Source organism: Lissotriton vulgaris, chromosome 3_1 (assembly GCF_964263255.1).
Source record: "Lissotriton vulgaris chromosome 3_1, aLisVul1.2, whole genome shotgun sequence".
NCBI lineage: Eukaryota > Metazoa > Chordata > Amphibia > Caudata > Salamandridae > Lissotriton > Lissotriton vulgaris.
In genome coordinates this window covers 130,449,202-130,470,066 of record NC_141689.1, presented here as the reverse complement: position 1 = coordinate 130,470,066, position 20,865 = coordinate 130,449,202, and the positions used below count along the sequence as shown (strand labels likewise).

The 20,865-nt window shown below is 45.3% G+C and overlaps 1 protein-coding gene across 1 annotated transcript in view; it reads left to right on the top strand.

Annotated features, from left to right (window-relative positions):
• Positions 1–6,493: 6,493 nt before the first annotated feature.
• Positions 6,494–20,865, top strand: part of LOC147726076 (uncharacterized) — a 108,885-nt gene continuing 94,513 nt past the window's right edge. The window contains exons 1-2 of the mRNA XM_086963410.1: positions 6,494–6,973; positions 15,201–15,360. Coding sequence (XP_086819536.1) covers positions 6,494–6,973; positions 15,201–15,360 — 640 coding nt within the window. The remainder of the gene's footprint in view (positions 6,974–15,200; positions 15,361–20,865) is intronic.

The window sequence follows — 20,865 nt, the reverse complement described above, 5'->3', positions numbered from 1 at the left end:
GGCCGTGTACTGGGGTTGCCAATATCTGCCAGGTATAGTACCACTCAGGCGCGTAGGTGCGGGATCCCAGGCTCGTCAGCCCACTGGTCACGGGAGCTTTAAAGTTACAAATGGGGGTGAGGTCGCACACTACTCACACACCGGCGGTGTCGCCCCTAAGGACTCTGGTCAATGTAGTAAAGTGTTTGCGATGCATCATCTTTCGATCTTCTGCTATCTTCGCTGTCTTCGCCATCCCTGGACACGTGCTTTGGGGTATCACCCCTCGTCAGCAGGGATAGGCCGTGTACTGGGGTTGTTGAAGGCTGCCAATATCTGCCATGTATAGTACTAATCAGGCGCGTAGGTGCGGGATCCAAGGCTCGTCAGCCCACTGCTCACGGGAGCTTTAAAGTTACAAATGGAGGTGGGGTTGCACACTACTAACAAACAAGAAGAGTTAGAGGGTCTGTGAGACAAAAGGCTGAGCCTATAAGGTCCTTACTGAGAAACCAACTGTTGAATTGCACTGGACCAGACCAAGTGGTCACGCGATACTAAATGTATGATAGATATCCTATCAGACCACCCACTTGGCGGAGACTCGTCATGTAGGACGTCTTGAACCAGGGTGGTGTGTCCAAACCCAGATGAATTTGGCCAGACAACACACAATTCTGGTTCATACAGTGGAAGTGTCCATGCCACTGAGTGGTGCTGGTAAAGTGCAGTGCAAACAAAAAGGTGAATAAGTGATGTTTAAAATGACGTTCGAGGCAAAAAAAATTCTTTATTGATATTCACCAGGACGTCAGATTAAAAAGAAGTGTAGAACAGTGTGAAAAAATCACTGTTTGCTTAGCTATGTTGTTAAATCGGCCAACATGTTTCTGCCAACTAGTGAAAGTGCACCGGCATTCTTCAGGGCCATATAAATAAGCTGTTGCTACTGCAAACAAACACTCTAATGTTTTTCTATAAAGTGAAAAAGACAGACCCAGAGTCCTCAAGGACTGTCAAACTAATGGTGTGGTCAACTGGACCATCCTACCGTATCCCCTTGTGCAAATGTCTCGATGGAGGATACATTCCCAGCAATGTGTGGGAGTCAAACCTCACCTCACCCGGCAACGGCTCGGAGAATGAGGCCCCGCTCTCTCCGTCGGTACCTCTCGGCTGAAAACGAAGCCAAAGGGGAGCCCAAAATAAAGTCATCTTTTAGGGCAAATCCATTTTTTTCTTTTTAAATACCAGAGTCCACTTGGGACTAATGGGGGTGGTGTCGCATACTACTCACACACCGGCGGTGTTGCCCCTCAGGACTCTGGTCAATTTAGTAAACTGTTCGCGATGCATCATCTTTCGATCTTCTGCTATCTTCGCTGTCTTCGCCATCCCTGGACACGTGTTTCGGGGTATCACCCCTCGTCAGCAGGGATAGGCCGTGTACTGGGGTTGTTGAAGGCTGCCAATATCTGCCATGTATAGTACTAATCAAGCGCGTAGGTGCGGGATCCAAGGCTCGTCAGCCCACTGCTCACGGGAGCTTTAAAGTTACTAATGGAGGTGGGGTTGCACACTACTCACACACCGGCAGTGTCGCCCCTATGGACTCTGGTCAATGTAGTAAAGTGTTTGCGATGCATCATCTTTCAATCTTCTGCTATCTTCGCTGTCTTCGCCATCCCTGGACACGTGTTTAGAGGTATCACCCCTCATTAGCAGGGATAGGCCGTGTACTGGGGTTGCCGACGGCTGCCAATATCTGCCAGGTATAGTACCACTTAGGCGCGTAGGTGCGGGATCCCAGGCTCGTCAGCCCACTGCTCACGGGAGCTATAAAAGTTACAAATGGGGGTGGGGTCGCACACTACTCACACACCGGCGGTGTCGCCCCCAAGGACTCTGGTCAATGTAGTAAAGTGTTCGCGATGCATCATCTTTCGATTGTCTGCTATCTTCGCTGTCTTCGCCATCTCTGGACACGTGTTTCGGGGTATCACCCCTCGTCAGCAGGGATAGGCCGTGTACTGGGGTTGCCAATATCTGCCAGGTATAGTACCACTCAGGCGCGTAGGTGCGGGATCCCAGGCTCGTCAGCCCACTGGTCACGGGAGCTTTAAAGTTACAAATGGGGGTGAGGTCGCACACTACTCACACACCGGCGGTGTCGCCCCTAAGGACTCTGGTCAATGTAGTAAAGTGTTTGCGATGCATCATCTTTCGATCTTCTGCTATCTTCGCTGTCTTCGCCATCCCTGGACACGTGCTTTGGGGTATCACCCCTCGTCAGCAGGGATAGGCCGTGTACTGGGGTTGTTGAAGGCTGCCAATATCTGCCATGTATAGTACTAATCAGGCGCGTAGGTGCGGGATCCAAGGCTCGTCAGCCCACTGCTCACGGGAGCTTTAAAGTTACAAATGGAGGTGGGGTTGCACACTACTAACAAACAAGAAGAGTTAGAGGGTCTGTGAGACAAAAGGCTGAGCCTATAAGGTCCTTACTGAGAAACCAACTGTTGAATTGCACTGGACCAGACCAAGTGGTCACGCGATACTAAATGTATGATAGATATCCTATCAGACCACCCACTTGGCGGAGCCTCGTCATGTAGGACGTCTTGAACCAGGGTGGTGTGTCCAAACCCAGATGAATTTGGCCAGACAACACACAATTCTGGTTCATACAGTGGAAGTGTCCATGCCACTGAGTGGTGCTGGTAAAGTGCAGTGCAAACAAAAAGGTGAATAAGTGATGTTTAAAATGACGTTCGAGGCAAAAAAAATTCTTTATTGATATTCACCAGGACGTCAGATTAAAAAGAAGTGTAGAACAGTGTGAAAAAATCACTGTTTGCTTAGCTATGTTGTTAAATCGGCCAACATGTTTCTGCCAACTAGTGAAAGTGCACCGGCATTCTTCAGGGCCATATAAATAAGCTGTTGCTACTGCAAACAAACACTCTAATGTTTTTCTATAAAGTGAAAAAGACAGACCCAGAGTCCTCAAGGACTGTCAAACTAATGGTGTGGTCAACTGGACCATCCTACCGTATCCCCTTGTGCAAATGTCTCGATGGAGGATACATTCCCAGCAATGTGTGGGAGTCAAACCTCACCTCACCCGGCAACGGCTCGGAGAATGAGGCCCCGCTCTCTCCGTCGGTACCTCTCGGCTGAAAACGAAGCCAAAGGGGAGCCCAAAATAAAGTCATCTTTTAGGGCAAATCCATTTTTTTCTTTTTAAATACCAGAGTCCACTTGGGAATAATGGGGGTGGTGTCGCATACTACTCACACACCGGCGGTGTTGCCCCTCAGGACTCTGGTCAATTTAGTAAACTGTTCGCGATGCATCATCTTTCGATCTTCTGCTATCTTCGCTGTCTTCGCCATCCCTGGACACGTGTTTCGGGGTATCACCCCTCGTCAGCAGGGATAGGCCGTGTACTGGGGTTGTTGAAGGCTGCCAATATCTGCCATGTATAGTACTAATCAAGCGCGTAGGTGCGGGATCCAAGGCTCGTCAGCCCACTGCTCACGGGAGCTTTAAAGTTACTAATGGAGGTGGGGTTGCACACTACTCACACACCGGCAGTGTCGCCCCTATGGACTCTGGTCAATGTAGTAAAGTGTTCGCGATGCATCATCTTTCAATCTTCTGCTATCTTCGCTGTCTTCGCCATCCCTGGACACGTGTTTAGAGGTATCACCCCTCATTAGCAGGGATAGGCCGTGTACTGGTGTTGCCGACGGCTGCCAATATCTGCCAGGTATAGTACCACTCAGGCGCGTAGGTGCGGGATCCCAGGCTTGTCAGCCCACTTCTCACGGGAGCTTTAAAGTTACAAATGGGGGTGGGGTCGCACACTACTCACACACCGGCGGTGTCGCCCCCAAGGACTCTGGTCAATGTAGTAAAGTGTTCGCGATGCATCATCTTTCGATTGTCTGCTATCTTCGCTGTCTTCGCCATCCCTGGACACGTGTTTCGGGGTATCACCCCTCGTCAGCAGGGATAGGCCGTGTACTGGGGTTGCCAATATCTGCCAGGTATAGTACCACTCAGGCGCGTAGGTGCGGGATCCCAGGCTCGTCAGCCCACTGGTCACGGGAGCTTTAAAGTTACAAATGGGGGTGAGGTCGCACACTACTCACACACCGGCGGTGTCGCCCCTAAGGACTCTGGTCAATGTAGTAAAGTGTTTGCGATGCATCATCTTTCGATCTTCTGCTATCTTCGCTGTCTTCGCCATCCCTGGACACGTGCTTTGGGGTATCACCCCTCGTCAGCAGGGATAGGCCGTGTACTGGGGTTGCCGATGGCTGCCAATATCTGCCAGGTATAGTACCACTCAGGCACGTAGGTGCGGGATCCCAGGCTCGTCAGCCCACTGCTCACGGGAGCTTTAAAGTTACAAATGGGGATGGGGTCGCACACTACTCACACACCGGCGGTGTCGCCCCTAGGGACTCTGGTCAATGTAGTAAAGTGTTTGCGATGCATCATCTTTCGATCTTCTGCTATCTTCGCTGTCTTCGCCATCCCTGGACACGTGTTTTGGGGTATCACCCCTCGTCAGCAGGGATAGGCCGTGTACTGGGGTTGCCGATGGCTGCCAATATCTGCCAGGTATAGTACCACTCAGGCACGTAGGTGCGGGATCCCAGGCTCGTCAGCCCACTGCTCACGGGAGCTTTAAAGTTACAAATGGGGGTGGGGTCGCACACTACTCACACACCGGCGGTGTCGCCCCTAAGGACTCTGGTCAATGTGGTAAAGTGTTCACGATGCATCATCTTTCGATCTTCTGCTATCTTTGCTGTCTTCGCTATCCCTGGACACGTGTTTCGGGGTATCACCCTTCGTCAGCAGGGATAGGCCGTGTACTGGGGTTGCCGATGGCTGCCAATATCTGCCAGGTATAGTACCACTCTACCGAGGCACAAGATGGCTGGCAACACTTCCTGGTTTGGAGTGTTGACAGACAGTGACAGCCAATCAGCATGCCTTTCACAGGAAAGCAGCATGCTCATTGGCTGTCAACACTTCTAACCAGGAAGTGTTGGCATTCATCTTGTGCTAGGTAGACCGAGGCACAAAAGAAGCTGAAAAACAAATGTGTAGAATGCAAAAAGGGGGCAGGGTAGAAACACCCTGACCCCCTAGGGCTGCTCAGGTGGTCCCACAAGGATATTACCATATTTAAACGATATCCGCTAATAGAATTGGCATTTAAAAAAAAAATGCAAATTCACTGAAAAAAACATAGGTTTCAGGCCTTATATAGTTAAGGAATAGCATTTAAAAAACCTTGCAAATTCACTGAAAAAAACATAGGTTTCAGGCCTTATATAGTTAGGAATTAGCATTTTATAAAAAACATTGAAATTGCTCCTATATAGTTAGTTGTACTAACTATATTTTGCGCACCCGCAATCCACTGCTGATGATGCCACATATTACATCATGACATGGTCAGTGACATCACTGATGACATCACTGATGACATAATTCATGTGATAATATGATGCACCTTCTTACACTCTAATATAACCTTTGATACACCCAGTGTTAAATCCAGACTACCATTCTTGAAACCATTGACACACCAATACCAGTTACTACATACACACTCACTGATTCCTAAGTGTACACACACATCCACTCATTCACCCATAGAATCACTCATACATACAGTCACTCATCAATACAACACTAACATAGGTACTCATACCCCTATACAGACACTCACACACTGCCACTCATCCATGGAGTTACTCACACACCTAGTCAGTCATGCAAAGAATCAATCACACTTCCATTTCCTCAACTATACAGTTATACACACAACACCTTACTTATTCAAACATATACTAACACATACTTACTCTCTTATACAAGCACTGATACAAGTGCACAATGATCCATACAGCCACTCGGACAATCACTGGCTCTCATGTATAGTCATTTATATATGCCAACTCTCACATGCACTGTGTTTTACATATGTACTTACTTGGACATGTAGCACTGAGATATCCATTCACTCACAAACACACGCATGCACACAGTCAACCACCCATACACCTGTTTTCACATGCACTTTTGAACCCATACACCTAGTGAATCAACTGCTCACACATCTATGCACAGAGTCACACACCTCCCAGCCACTCACACACACACTCAGTCTCCCATACAAATACTTGGGCAACCAATCAATAACCCATATAGCCACTCATATAGCTACTGATCAACACATGCAGCAGCTTACACAACAACAGACATACCGATGCACACATTCAGAGAGTTTAGTCACTAACCCATGCATTCAGTAAGACAATATTAATCACTCACTCATACAGTCAGTCACGCACCTACTAATTCCTTCATCCAGACACTTATACATACATCCACTCATTCTTCAATATGTAAAACATATTTAAACTTTACAGAAACATACAGTCACTCGATGATGTCATCAGTGATGTCATCAGTGATGTCATTTGAGATGTCATCAGTTAAAAGCCAGTTAAAATGTAAAACCAAAGAAATTCTTTTAAAGAAAAGAAGTGCACAGATTCATAAATATAAATTTTCACAATATGAAGGCGGTGACAAAATTGAAAACATTTTAGCATTTAAAGTAGCAGAGGATAGAGCGGAGTCTATGATCTCCCAAATTATGGGGGTTGACAACAAGAGATACAATCAGCCAGATGATATAATTCAACAATTTGCTAAATATTATGAAATTTTGTATACACCAGAGAATATACCCAACGACTACACAATAGAAAACTATTTAAAAGAAAATTTAACGAATAAGATAACAAGAAACGAGACAGAGGAACTGACCTTAGAAATAACTAGTGAAGAACTAAAGGAGGCTATAAAATCATTGCCATTAGGAAAATCTGCTGGAGAGGACACCATCCCTCTGGAAATTTACAAATCATGCTTGGACGAGCTAACACCCTTTCTGTTAGAAGTAATCACATATTTTGGCAGAACCGGGTCAGCTCCCCGCTCTTGGAATAAAGCCAAAATCATTTTTTTTCATAAAAAGGGTAAACCTAAAGAGGAGATGGGCTCATATAGGCCAATCTCCCTGATCAACGTTGATGCAAAGATCTTCGCAAAATGTCTGGCTAGAAGATTAGCACCACTAATGCCTAAAATTGTAAACACGCAGCAACACGGGTTTATAACAGGGAGAGATACATCAGCCCATGTAAATACGGCAATAACTGCGTTCGATATAGCAGAAATAGAGGCTACCCCCCTGGCTATGATAATGCTTGACGCCAAAAAGGAGTTTGATCGGGTGGGGTGGGACTATTTATGGCATGTAATGGGATCAATGGGGTTTGGTGGAAAATTTATGGGATTCGGGCACTTTATGACAATCCAATAGCATATACTAGCTATGGCGGTCTCACGTCACATTGTTTTCCAATCAAGAGGGGTACACGTCAAGGGTGTCCCCTATCACCTTTATTGTTTGCCCTTTAGAACCGTTTTTAAAAGCTTTAGATACTCAGACAGGAATAATACCTTTTAAGACTAGCAGTCAAAGCTTAAAAATTACTGCGTATGCGGATGACATTGCTATATACTCGACCGAAACAACTGATTCTCTAAGAGCCATCAAACTTGAAGCATTCAAATTTGGCAATGTATCAGGTTATAAATTAAATGTTCATAAAACTCAAATAATAGCTAACTTTGTTCCCCCTCAACCAGTGCCTGAAATATGTAAGACCGCGACATATCTCGGAATTAAAATTACTTCAAATATCAAAGAACTCAATACCATCAATTATAAAACTTTCATGAAAACTACCACTACGAATTTAAAAAAATGGCACAGACTTCCATTAAATTTAATTGGTAGAATAAATCTGATAAAAATGAAAATAATACCTAAATACTTATATCTATTTAGATCAATTCCTTTGGCACAGAATAGGCTTTTTTTCAAACAATTAGATAGGATCTTCTGCAACTTCATTTGGGGGTATAAGAAGGCTAGGAGATCGTTAAAAATGCTGAAAAATCAAATAGGATCTGGTGGTCTTAACTTTCCTGACATGAAACTATACTTCTGGGCCTCTTTTATAAGACGTATTCGATCACTACTAAATGCAGAGGACCTACTTTTCTATCATCATTTATCACTAAAGGGAGATGCTAAACAATTTCTTCTTCGCATTACAGATCCTAACTTCTACAAAAGGGTTAAATTTAAGACCGCACAAGACATAGTGAGAATATGGAAGGATATACTTATTCACTGTAAAACCACTATATTCCACTCACAATTAATTCTATGGGACAATCCCGGGCTGCCTAGCATATTTAGTGACGGGGTATCTCATAGGTGGCAACTGAAAGGTATTATGGTTCTGGGCGACTTATATAATTCTCAAGGCATACTGGATTTTCTTACTTTAAAGCAAGTATTTGGACTGTCCGATACACACAGATATAAATATATGCAAATATATGACTTTTTAGTGCGGAAGAATAGAATTAACACTCTGTCGAGCTGGGGTATTTGGGACCTCTTAAATTCTAAAAAAGAGAAATCAATAATCAGCTCGGCATATAAATTCTTTATAGGTTCAAAATCTGACGATAACGATACACTAGCAAATAAATGGAATTTAAAGCTCGGAACTAATTTAACTGGAAAACAAATAAGTAAATCTTACACTAACATTCATGATCATGTAAGATCATCCAGTTTACGATTACAACAATATAGAACTATATACATGCTATATTATACCCCAGAAAAATTTTCTAAATGGTCCTCTAACAACATCATAAGAGAAAAAACTAAATGCCCGAAATGTGATGAGTATGAGGCAGAGCTTGTTCATATGCTGTTCTCATGTCCGAAATTAGGGAAATTCTGGGAAGAAGTGGGAAAAATCTTAACCACAAAAAATATTCTTAGCTTACCAATAACAGCACCCATGGTAATACTAGGCCCACATTTGACAAGTCAACCACATAATATACTGCTATAAATCTTATTTTCCTGAGCCAAATTAACTTTAGCCAGGGCCTGGATCAACCCCAACCCACCCAATGCTTTGGAATGGTGGTACCTGGTTAATGAAATCAAAATTATGGAATGTACGCTGGCAGAACTTAGGGGTGTCCGATCGCTAAAGAAATTTGAGAAAATTTGGGGGAACCTAGAAATGAACTGATACACCCAAGATCATTATATGTCTACCTGTGTTTTTTTTTGTTTTTTTATGATCCTATGTTTAGTCACTTTAATTGACAAAGCGAAATAACTGATTAATTCATGTTTTATTTTGTATTTACTTGATGAATGGAAACTATGTCGAATGTTTTGCAGTCTTATACCAGGTGAAAATAAAATAAAAATATTAAAAAAAAAAAGAGAGATGTCATCAGTGATGTCATCAGTGATGTCACTGACCATGTCATGAATGATGTAATATGTGACGTCATCAGCAGTGGATTGCGGGTGCGTGAAATATAGTTAGTACAACTAACTATATAGGAGCAATTTCAATGGTTTTTTAAATGATAATTCCTAACTATATAAGGCCTGACACCTATGGTTTTTTCAGTGAATTTCAAAGGTCTTTTATGTGCTAATTCATAACTATATAAGGCCTGAAACCTATGGTGTTTTCAGTGAATTTGCAAGGTTTTTTAAATGCTAGTTCCTAACAATATAAGGCCTGAAACCTATGTTTTTTTCAGTGAATATATATATATATATATATATATATATATATATATATATATATATATATATATATCCACACCAAACCCATCCCAAAAGGAACAGGTCCGACACATTCTCGGTGATTCTGAGTTCATTTTTATTAAAAGGAGGCTCTGTTGCTGAAATAGCGAAACGCTAGGGCAGACGCGTTTCAGCCTTGCGGCTTTCTTCAGTGCCCGCTTCACTATGAATGACAAGACGTAGGGGTTCGTGATTTAAAAGTCCAAAATAACTTGTCTGATTGGCCCAACCTCCTCGGCTTCCACCTCCGTCTCTCCCACACTGATCCAGGACGGAGTTTTGATATCTCCCACTGAGGCTGCAGTTACAGTGAACTGCGTTCTCTAACATCCAGTGATGCCCCAAACACAATTTGGCAATGGCAGGCATTCTGCTCCGATGAATCACGGCGGGGGCAGTGATGATAAAAATTAGTTCGAGTCACCTTCACGCAGCGGCCCGTTACAGACCGCCGCATATATATATATATATATATATATATATATATATATATATATATATATATATATATATATATATATATATATATATATATATATATATATATATCTGGAAACCCTCAAACCACTTCCTGAGTTCTCCCAGCGGCAGTCAGGCAAGGAAAGAGACGCAGACCTCCGGAGTTTTTCAAGTGGGCAGTATTTTATTCAGTGACCCAACACAACGCGTTTCAAGCCCGTAAGCCCTTGATCACGTGTCACAGATATATATATAATGCTAATCAGTTTCTTAAAAGATATTAAATGCACTGGATCCATGTCCCTAGAAGTATCTCTTGTTTACCTGTGTTAGTGCAATTCTAGCACTCTATATGCATCTTTGCAAAAGTAGATCTGGCTCTTAATGTTGATTTTGTTTAATTGGGGGGTTCTAGCAGTGAGAATGTGGCCACAATGTTGTAGATGTTCCTGCAATTACCAACATTGATCCATTGTCTCTTGGCTTATGTCAAAACTCCACAACACAAGCACTGATCAAAATGACCTGTCTTAGAAAAGAGGTACCCACATATATAAGGATTGCTCATGGATATTAAATAGGTCTTCTTTTTTTGATTTCCAGAATGGAAAGCGGTAAACCCTGTGGAGAAGTGTGGCTCACTGGTTAGAGCAGGCAGACCCCCAAGCAGAGGTCAGACCCAGGACCAGGGTTCGATTCCCGACGCGGCAGGGTGTTGAGCTCAAATGTCCACGGACTTGATAATTCTCGCTTCGGTGCCTGACCTAATCATGGGTTCACACTCTGCAACTCTAGGCATTAAGCTTGCTTAATCTCCACAACGGCCCCCCGCGGCGGGATGCCTGGCTTTCACCTTGGGGATGCCCTGTAGGGGCTATCTCACAGGGAAAAACCAGGACGGGTTCCCAAGGCAAGCGTGGAGATACCCCTTCGGGGGTCGATTCTGGCGCTATATAAGAAATGTAATAATAATAATAATAATAATTTGGTTAAGGCAGTCCAAATCCCAGTCTTTAAACTAGGAAATGCTTGTTTGAATAAGTGGACAATATATGTCATTGCATAATCCCCCTCATTACCCTCTGAGATGCCCAAACCTGTAGATTGTTCCTGTCGGAGCTGCTTCCATATCCTCCAGTTTTGAGGAGAGCTTTTCCAACCCTAAGTTTGTGCTTCTTGACTTGGGTATTTTGTAGTTTAGACCCTCTTCACCAAGTCACTATACAGGGACGCAATATCTTTCAGACTGGTTTGAATTAGATCCCTATTTCTAGAGAGGTTGTTTCAGAACCACATGTCTTCAAATGGTCAGCTTTCAGGGATACAATATCTTTCTTTTTGTTCTTCCAGTGGAGCTGATTGAGCTCATACATAGTGGAAAGAGATGGCCTCTTCCCTTCCATGTTTATTTAATTGGCTACAGAAGTTATGGCCATTGTCGTAGGTAAGGTAGAAGTACTAGCAATAGAAACAGTAGGATCGGAAGGGTCTGTATGACAAGGATCCTATTGTGAAGTCTGCCATCTTTTTCATTTGTAGGGGTAAATTCAATGCCCTCAGGATCCTACAGCAGCTCTTCTTTTGACCAACTCTGATCAAGTTCTCCTTTACTGAACACCTGGCTTGGAAGCAAGTGATGATCTTCTTGTAGGCATGCCCCTTTTAGTTTTGTAGGCGATGTTCTTGACAGTTTCCCCAATTTGTCCGATCTGTTACTTCTGATCTGGGCCTGCTCAGAGGTCTGTCCCATTTTTTTCGAGATTGAAAGCGAGCATTTATAGTCTCTCTCTGATTCAGACTCTGATGCGGAAAAGGTTGAGGTACTAACTTTTTCTGAAAGAGAAATAAAATACCTCCACCGCCTCATGGCATTCATAATCCCGTAACTGAGGAGCAGGCTTATCGATGCCTGAATTCATGCCTCCTTGGTGTGACTTGGGGAGAACTGGTTCTAGTGTGTTATAAGGCATTAGTTAAGCCATGGAACCCAGGCTCGATTTATCCTTCAATAACCCAGGTAGTGCCTTAGTCACCCTAGCACCCCCCTCAGCTGCATTGTTGCTGGGACTCCGACTTCAAGTATCCACCACAGAAGTAGTAAACAGACTGGACAGAACATATGGAGTGCTGTGCCTGTTGCACTACTTTGCAAGTCTAAATCAACTTGATTGGCCTGGAGAGTCCAAGGGTCCATCATGTTCTATTTGGACATATTGCTTGTTCAACTAGCATTATGAATCAAAAATTCAGTCATTGGTTTTGGAGAAATGTACTCTTCGGCACTTGCATTCTTAACATGTAGAATAATGAAGGTTTATCTGCAAAAGGTAGCGTTTTTATTTTTAGTGTAATATCTTTGTCCCCCCAATCATCACTGAGACCTCACTCTTGCACATTCCTTGAGATTCCCAGTTGAAGGCTGTAGAAGATTTAATGACCCAGACTGCCTCAATCCTGTAGAATCAAGCTTGCCCACTGCAGCTGTTGATAAAGACCATTAAAGTGCCTCTGCAGCTTTCTTAACGCTGTTACCAATGAACATGCACCAGCAGCACAGCTGATTTAACACACAGGCATCCCAGCTCAGAACTCATCCCAGGGGGAGGTCCCAGACCCTACACACCATGCGAGCCACATTGAAAGACACCAACTAAGAAAGTGTAGAACGGCTCGGTTGGATTGACAGCAGCACAGCCCCTCCTTGGTTATGATAAGGCAGCAGTCAAAGTATATCAGGAGGCACTTGTGCTCAGGTGAGTTTGGTTTGCTTTCTGTAGTTTTGCCACTTCACTCTTGTTGCAATGCCACAAATCTGCTCTCTGGTTGTGTACAACCTATTGCCTGGGGTTCAGACGCCATCCACTCTGCGAGTTATCAAATTTTTCCTGAGGGCTCTCCTCCATCTGCCAGGGACAAATCACGCAACACCATCTTGTCTACCATCACTAACCATGGACTGCATATGTGTGGTAGGACAGCTTTTAGTATTTATAATCAGTGCAGATAAAGCCACACATACTTGTCACTTTCACCCATTCAGTGCTGAAGGGTCATCCAATAGAATGTCACTGTCACTTCATTAGTTTCCCCTGAATTAATTGATGGTTAATAAACTCACTTTTCTGCTCCAGGGAAGAGCCACGTGTTTAGAGATCATGTTTCAAAGCTTTCATGAATCTAACTTCAAAGGAGCTCTGTACTGTCCCAAAAATGAAACTGCGTGTACATTTATACAGGTAAATGTGTAAGAGCTGAAGTGTTTAAACAAAATAATCTATTCCCGCATTTACTCTATAGACCTAAAGTCCTTTGGGTCTGTTTCCATCTTAGCTAGACCCCGCCTCCATAATAGATCATTGTTGTAAGGAGACACCATGAAGACAGCACTCTGGAGCTTCTTCAAATATCCTTCATGTTTACTCTTCTTTAATCCGTTACAAGATGCCCATCTTCCGACATCTTCCACACTGCAATCCAGTAACAGACTGTTGTAAGAAACTGAGGGTTTTTTGTACAAGAACTGCCACTAACTATCACTAAAGCTGGTTAGCAGTGGTTTCCCAACACGGCCTATCACTAAAAATTATCGCCCTGTTGGCGATGTATTTACAATAAGTCGCTAGACACCAATAATTTCAGGTAGCCACGGAGAAAAATGCAGCTAACAAGAGCATGAAGGTGATACAAATTCTGGCTTTAGCGGGCGAAAACTGACGAAAGGCCCATTAGCGGCAAAACATCACTAGTGCCTCTACTGGCAAGAATAGCCTTTAAGTCCACCTCCAATGAGAAATAGGGAAAAAACAATGCAATGCAGAATGGACCTGCCAGGGCCAAGTGCACCACAGATCAACAACCCCCCAACCCCCCCACAGCCAGGATGACCAGCCAGAGTCCCAGTTGAAGAGGAAAATTCAGGGCTACAATCATGAAAAGAGCGCACTTCAGGGAAATACCAGTGATGCATCACTTATCATTATGCACTCCTTGCAACACAATGGCATTCAAAACCTTGAAAGAGCAGACAGTTCCCGGGGCCCTCGATGGGCCAGCGTCTGAGACCCGGAGTGGGTTTCGGAAGTGCTGTGAAGTTGCTGGGCCGTGGCGGTAGACATTGAGGCATCGGCGATCGCCCTTACCTGGTGGTGAAGTCTGCCAGGTCACATGGAGAAACATTGCCGACTTGTGTAAGAAGACCACCTGGCCACCCTTGGAGCTGTGAATGGTAGAGGCACTCCTGAGCACCAACATAGGGAGGTCTGTATTGCATACCATGCACCACCACTACACAGTGGTGCACGGAAGAGATTACCAATGGTGGGTCGCGCCTCTCTGGAGGATGTATCACTGGCCAGAGGCTGTGGAGGGTGAGTTCCCTAAGCTGTACTGTAAGTTTGCGATGGAGCGCTGAAACTTCACGCCTAAGGGGGAACTGTTGTATCACCTACATCAGGAGGTTCTCCAGTGGACTTGGCAGCAATTGCTGTACCCAGGCTTGTGAAATCCCGCCTGGATGAGGCTCCTGCTGGCTGAATCACAGATTTGGAGAGTGCAGCGGATTGCGCAACAGTGTCAATGTCTAGGTGAGGAGAAGGTGGGATGCATATCGGAGGTAGAGTTGGGCCCAGGCCTAGCACCTGTGGATGATGCACCCCCAGTAGTGGCTCATCTGCTATGGCAGAAGAGTGTCGCCCCACTGATTTCAAGCAGTGCAAGAAGAGGAAACATAACATGATGATAATGTTCTGAGCTACTCATGCAATGTTTCCTTTGTGGGCAGGAGCATGGGTGGGACTGCTCTACTCACAGAGCAGGGCAGGTACTGAGTGGTATGCCCACTAAAGTGCACAATGACTGTTTGGTCGGCCCTTTCAGGCCACCCAAAGCAGTCATGCACACTTCCCTGTTTGCAATGCAGGCTGCATTACAGCCTGCATGGAGTACCTCCTCTCCCCTCCAGCCCCTGACTGAACGCCTTGTCACGGCGCTCAAGAACAATTACAGTGATGCATTGCAGTGTTTAGACTGGCTTAGGGGAGGGAGCTTGGCTGGCTGCTTCCTGAACCTGGAAGCAGACTCAGGAGAGCAGGAGCACAGAAGATGCGGGACCCAGCATCAAGGTAGGAATAATTAACAAATATATTTACAACGTCCACACCCCGTGTCCCCACCTCCTCCAGTGTTCTTTCCCATGTATTCTGCCTCCGAGCTGTCCAGTCCCCCACGCAGCACCACTAAATGGTGGCCGCTGTGCGTCCATGCGCAGCGGGGGACCACTGGTGCTCCAAAGGCATTCCCGTCTGTGTCCGTCCGCCCATGGACTGCACCAAGCACCCATCCTCTCAGACACACCACCGCTAAAATGCCAGCACCCTCATCGCCATCAACCTTGGATGTCACACCGCCTGCCATCTAGCAACACTGTGGAAGTCTCTTGTACCCTGTGCCTGTCAAAACTGCAAACACACTTTCTGTCACGTCATCACACCAGCGCATCCTGCTGCCCATCCGACTGACAGGGCAGCCGACTAGCTCAAATGCATCCTCCTCAACAATGCGGTCCCTCCAAAAATATGCAACAGAAATCTGGGACCTCCTCAATGCCACCTTTTCAGACATCGCCTTCTTCACGGAAACCTGAACTAACCTCTGCTCTGGACCGGACATCGCCATCACCATCCACGATGGCTACAGATTCACCCACACGGACCACCTCAAGAGGCCAGGAGGAGACATTGACATTGTCTAAAAAATGCACAGTAAACTGACCACGCACACTAATGACCCGACAGTAACCATGGAACTCCTCCATTTCCAGATTAGCACCAACCCTAACACCACTCTCTGTTGCACCCTCATCTACAGGCCCCCAGGGACTTGAACCCCTATTCACCTATGACATTTCAGACCTCATCGCACCCCAAGTTCCCCTATCCATTGACTACTTCCTACTCGGAGACCTCAAGGTTCACCTGGACAACCACAGTGACCAGAACACCACCCCCTTCCTGGGAACCTCACTAACATCAGACTCAAGTAGCTAGTCACCGCACCAACCCACATAGCCTGCCACATGCTTGAGCCTGCATTCTCGACCAGCGGAAACTTCAACTACAGCCACACCACCGGACTCTCCTTTACCGACCATCATTGTTTACATCAAGCCATCACCACGCGCACTGCACACCATCGCCATCCTTGTCGCCCCTCGTCGTATCTGGATCAAGACGACTAAAGAACTTCCCATCAAATTCCTCAGGACCACCACTTTGCAAATGCTTACAGACGCTAACAATGCAGCGTGCAACCTCCACCGATGGATCTCCAACTGTGCCAACACCCTGGCACTCCTCATGAACAGACCAGGCAAACAACACTCCAAGAAGGCCAACTGGTTCACTTCAGCCCTCCACTAGTCCAGCCCCACCTGCACATGTCTCAAGAAGAGATGGAACACCAATCAACTCTGCAAAACAGTCACCCTTGCACCATGGCGCAAGGGTGCCTGCGTTGGCTCATGTCAGCCATTTTGCACCAACGTAGGGGAAAAAGATAGGGAGTATTATTTTAGAGCCCCTTCTGGCAGTTTCACCCCGCCGGTGCGTCATTTTGTTGACGTACTTGCAGTGTAATTCTTGCACCATGTTGTGCCCTATTTGCAAAGTGACGCATCTAGGCATATGTGTGACCTTGTGAAGTCCTGTGCCACATTATACCTGCATCAGGTATGATGTATGAAAGGTAGGTGTTCCCACACAACAAAGAAAAACCAAAGGAAATTATGGACAGAGCATTGACAATACAAGCACTCACCCCCAGTCAACTGATCTGGGTTTAATCCATCACCGTTCTTTAGCCCACTCTGCCACCCCAGTTCAGACATGGCCATATGTAAATCAGTCTGACCCTGTGCCTCATGGGAACAGTCCAGCCCGAACTGCCAAGCCATGCCTTTCCTGGACCGGAAACAAACTACCGAGGACCGGTTTCTGGCATTTCAGCCTTCTTCAGCCCGGCTTGCTTGAATCCAGTGGCAAAGTGTGAAAGGGACTCACATCTGAGCATGACCCGCCAACTTATGGCGAACAAAGAAAAAACAAAGGAAATGATGGAGGGGGCGTTGACAATACAAGCACTCACCCCCAGTCAATTGATCTGAGTTTAATCACACACATCCCACACAACAAAGCCTCATGGGAGTGGCGCAGTGAAATCCATCTGATTTCACTGAAACAATGGTAGGACGACACTGCGTCAGTACCTTACGAGTGCCTCATGGCAGGCGTAAGGGTGACACAGTGCCACAGGGATAGGTTGGCCCCATGCATTGATGGAGTTGCATCATGAATGTGACACAACTGTAGCAATGCATGACTTCATCACTGACAGATACGTCAGGATTTCAGACGTTTCTGTTATTATTTGCGACATGGAGTGCCGTACAGTGAAAACAGCGCATTCATGGTATCTCAAGAAGGACGTAGTGAAAAGTGTGGCAGGCCTGTTTTGTTGCAGTGAGGCAACATCTTATTAATGGTGTGCATTCCATATGTATGAAGCCGTTTTTGAATCGCAAAGGCCAAAATTCGCAGAATTTCGGCCTTTGCGAATCGCAAACGGCCTTTTTGCATTATTTCCAATGATACATACAATCGCAATTTAAGGAATGGCAATAATTTGCGATTCCTTATTTTGCCGTAGCATTTAGGGAATCGCAAATTTTGCGATTCCTTATATGATATGTATAATACATTTTTGAAGTGCGAATTTGTGTTAAGGAATCGCAATTTACCACTAACTTGTAGTTTATTTATTTAGTATTTTGTAGAGCGCACAGCTACCTCCGACGGAGGTGTCCCGGCGCTGAAGACCTTATCTCATCTCCGAAAGGAAAGGGGGGGAAAGTAGGAAAGGGGGGAATTGAGATCTGGGAGAAGAACCAGGTCTTTAATTTTTTTCGGAAAAGGGGTTCTGAAGTGGTGAATCTTAACTCTGTAGGTAGCTGGTTCCAGAGTTTAGAAGTGACAACGGCAAAAGCCCTTCCACCCGTACGTGTAAGACGAAACCGGGGGGTTATGATTAAGCGTAGATGATTGGATCTGAGGTTACGCTGTGACTGAGAGAACCTCAGTCTGCGCCGGAGGTATGCAGGGCCACGGTCATTAAGGGCTCTGAAAGCCAAGGTCAGGGCTTTGAATTGGATCCGCATTTTTATTTGGAGCCAGTGGAGTTTGACAAGGTGGTGTGAGATGGAGTGACGAAAAGGGATATTGTTGATTAACCTGGCCGCTGCATTCTGGACTCTCTGTAGCTGGTTGATGAGATAGGATGGAGCCCCTACATACAGGCTATTCGCGTAGTCTAGATGGGAGGTTATCAAGGCATGGACTACTGTTTTTCGGAGTCAAGTGGTAGGAAGGGAATGATTTTTTTTAACATACGTAGCTTCCCAAAGCAGGCAGAGGTAACTTTGCTGATTTGCGTTTTACAGGAGAGAGAAGTGTCGAATTGAAATCCTAGGTTTTGGGCCGCTGGAACCGGCACTGGGGGAGGGTTTAGTTCGGCAAGCCACCTGATATTAGGGGGTAAAGGTGATTTTTGATTAAAAAATAAGACTTCAGTCTTATCAGTGTTGAGCTTTAAATTGTTCTCAGACATCCATGAGGCGATCTTTAACATGCAGTGGCGGAAGTTGTCAAATGATTTTTCAGCGTGGTCTTTAAAGGAGAACACCAGTTGGGTGTCGTCGGCGTAGAAAGTCACCTTGACTCCACACGATTCGACAATCTTTGCTAATGGTTTAAGGTACACATTGAAGAGGAGAGGGCTTAGGGCGGAGCCCTGTGGGACTCCCCAAGTCAGTGGTTTTTTGGCAGAGAGAAACGATCCCAGCATCACTTGTTGGGTTCTGTTTTTTAAAAATGATTTTACCCACAGGAGGGGGGGTCCGCCAATCCCTGTCTCTTGTAAGCGAGTCATTAGTATGTCGTGCAAGATGGTGTCGAATGCAGCGGACAGGTCGAGGAGGAACAACATGGCCTCCTCTCCCCTGTCCGTGCATTCTCTAATTGACTCAGAGACTTCAAGTAGTGCAGACTCGGTACTAAAGTCCGGTCTGAAACCAGACTGGGTGTCATGAAGCAAGGAATTAGATTCCAGATAGTCTGATAGTTGTAGTTGAACTGCCTTCTCTAGTACTTTGACGGGTTTGGGCAGAAGTGAAATCGGACGGTAATTACTCAGACAAAGAGGGTCCATACCTACTTTTTTTTGGATAGGGATAAGTAATGCATGTTTCCAGGCTGCAGGGACAACACTGGTGGAAAGGGAGGAGTTCCAGATTTCGAGTAGGGAGTCGATAATTAAAGGAGCAATATCATTCAGGATTAAGGCTGGGGCAGGGTCTAGAGGTGAGCCTGATTTGCAATCCAGAAATAATTTCGTGACTTGTTCCTTAGTAAGAGGTTGGAATGCTGTAAAGGCAAGATTATGATTCGTGTCAGGATCTTCAGTGTTGACCGTACCATTTTGATGGATAGTAGCTGCAATGTTGATAATTTTCTCTTCAAAAAAATTTGAAAGATTGTCGCACAATGTTTGCGACATGGGGATTGAGGCAGCAAGAGCATTAGGCTGAGTGAAGTCTTTGACTATATTGAAGAGGGTCTTGGTGGAATTCTTTTTTTTGGCAATGGTGTCAGAGAAGTAAGTGCTCATGGAATGGTGTTTAAGTTTACAAAACTCTTTAAGGCCTTGTCTGTAAAGCGCCTTGGCTACTGGGTCATAGTTCTGTCTCCAGAGTCAATCAAGCTTCTTGCACATGCTTCTATGTGCCCTGAGTTCTTGTGTGAACCATGGAGCAGAGGGTTTTAGTCTGTGGGAGGTGAGAGGACGCAGAGGGGCTATTTTTTCTATTGCAGAAGTGAGGTCATTGTTTAGTGTACATACTGCGGCGTCCAGGTCATCCAGAGGCCGGTTGCGAATCGTTGCGTATGTTTGCTCTAAGGCAGTTAGAGAGAGTTTGTGCCATTTTCTGCCTTGAGTTCTTATGGCGGATTCTTGTTTAATAATTTGGGATAGAGAAATCTCAAAAGGTACTAAGTAGTGGTCAGACCATGCCAAGGGTAAGGGGGGGAAGGTTATAAGTTTCTCATGATTTGAGAATATGAGGTCGAGAGTGTGCCCAGCGACATAAGTAGGGCCTGTTACCCTTTGTGATAGATTAAGATTTTGCATTGATTCCAGGAGTTGGGCAGCGCGATTGCAGCTGCTAACGTCTACATGATGGTTGAAATCTCCCAGAACAATGAAGTCAGGGTGTTTGAGGGAGAGATCTGCTGTAATTGCCATTAACTCTTTGATGGCAGGTTGGGAAGAGTTAGGGGGAACGTAGGCCAACATCCCTGAGGAGATGGCAGTGGTGGAATCTACGATAGAGAAGTATAAAGCTTCTATAGGTTTGGCGTTAGTGATTTTCCTGGTGGTAATTTTTAGGTGATTCCTAAAAATTACCCCTATTCCTCCTCCTGGTTTGGAGTCTTCGCGGCTAAATCCAGTAAATCTGTAATCCGGTGGAATAGCTAGAGCGATGTCAGGGTTGGAGGAGTCTTTAATCCAGGTCTCAG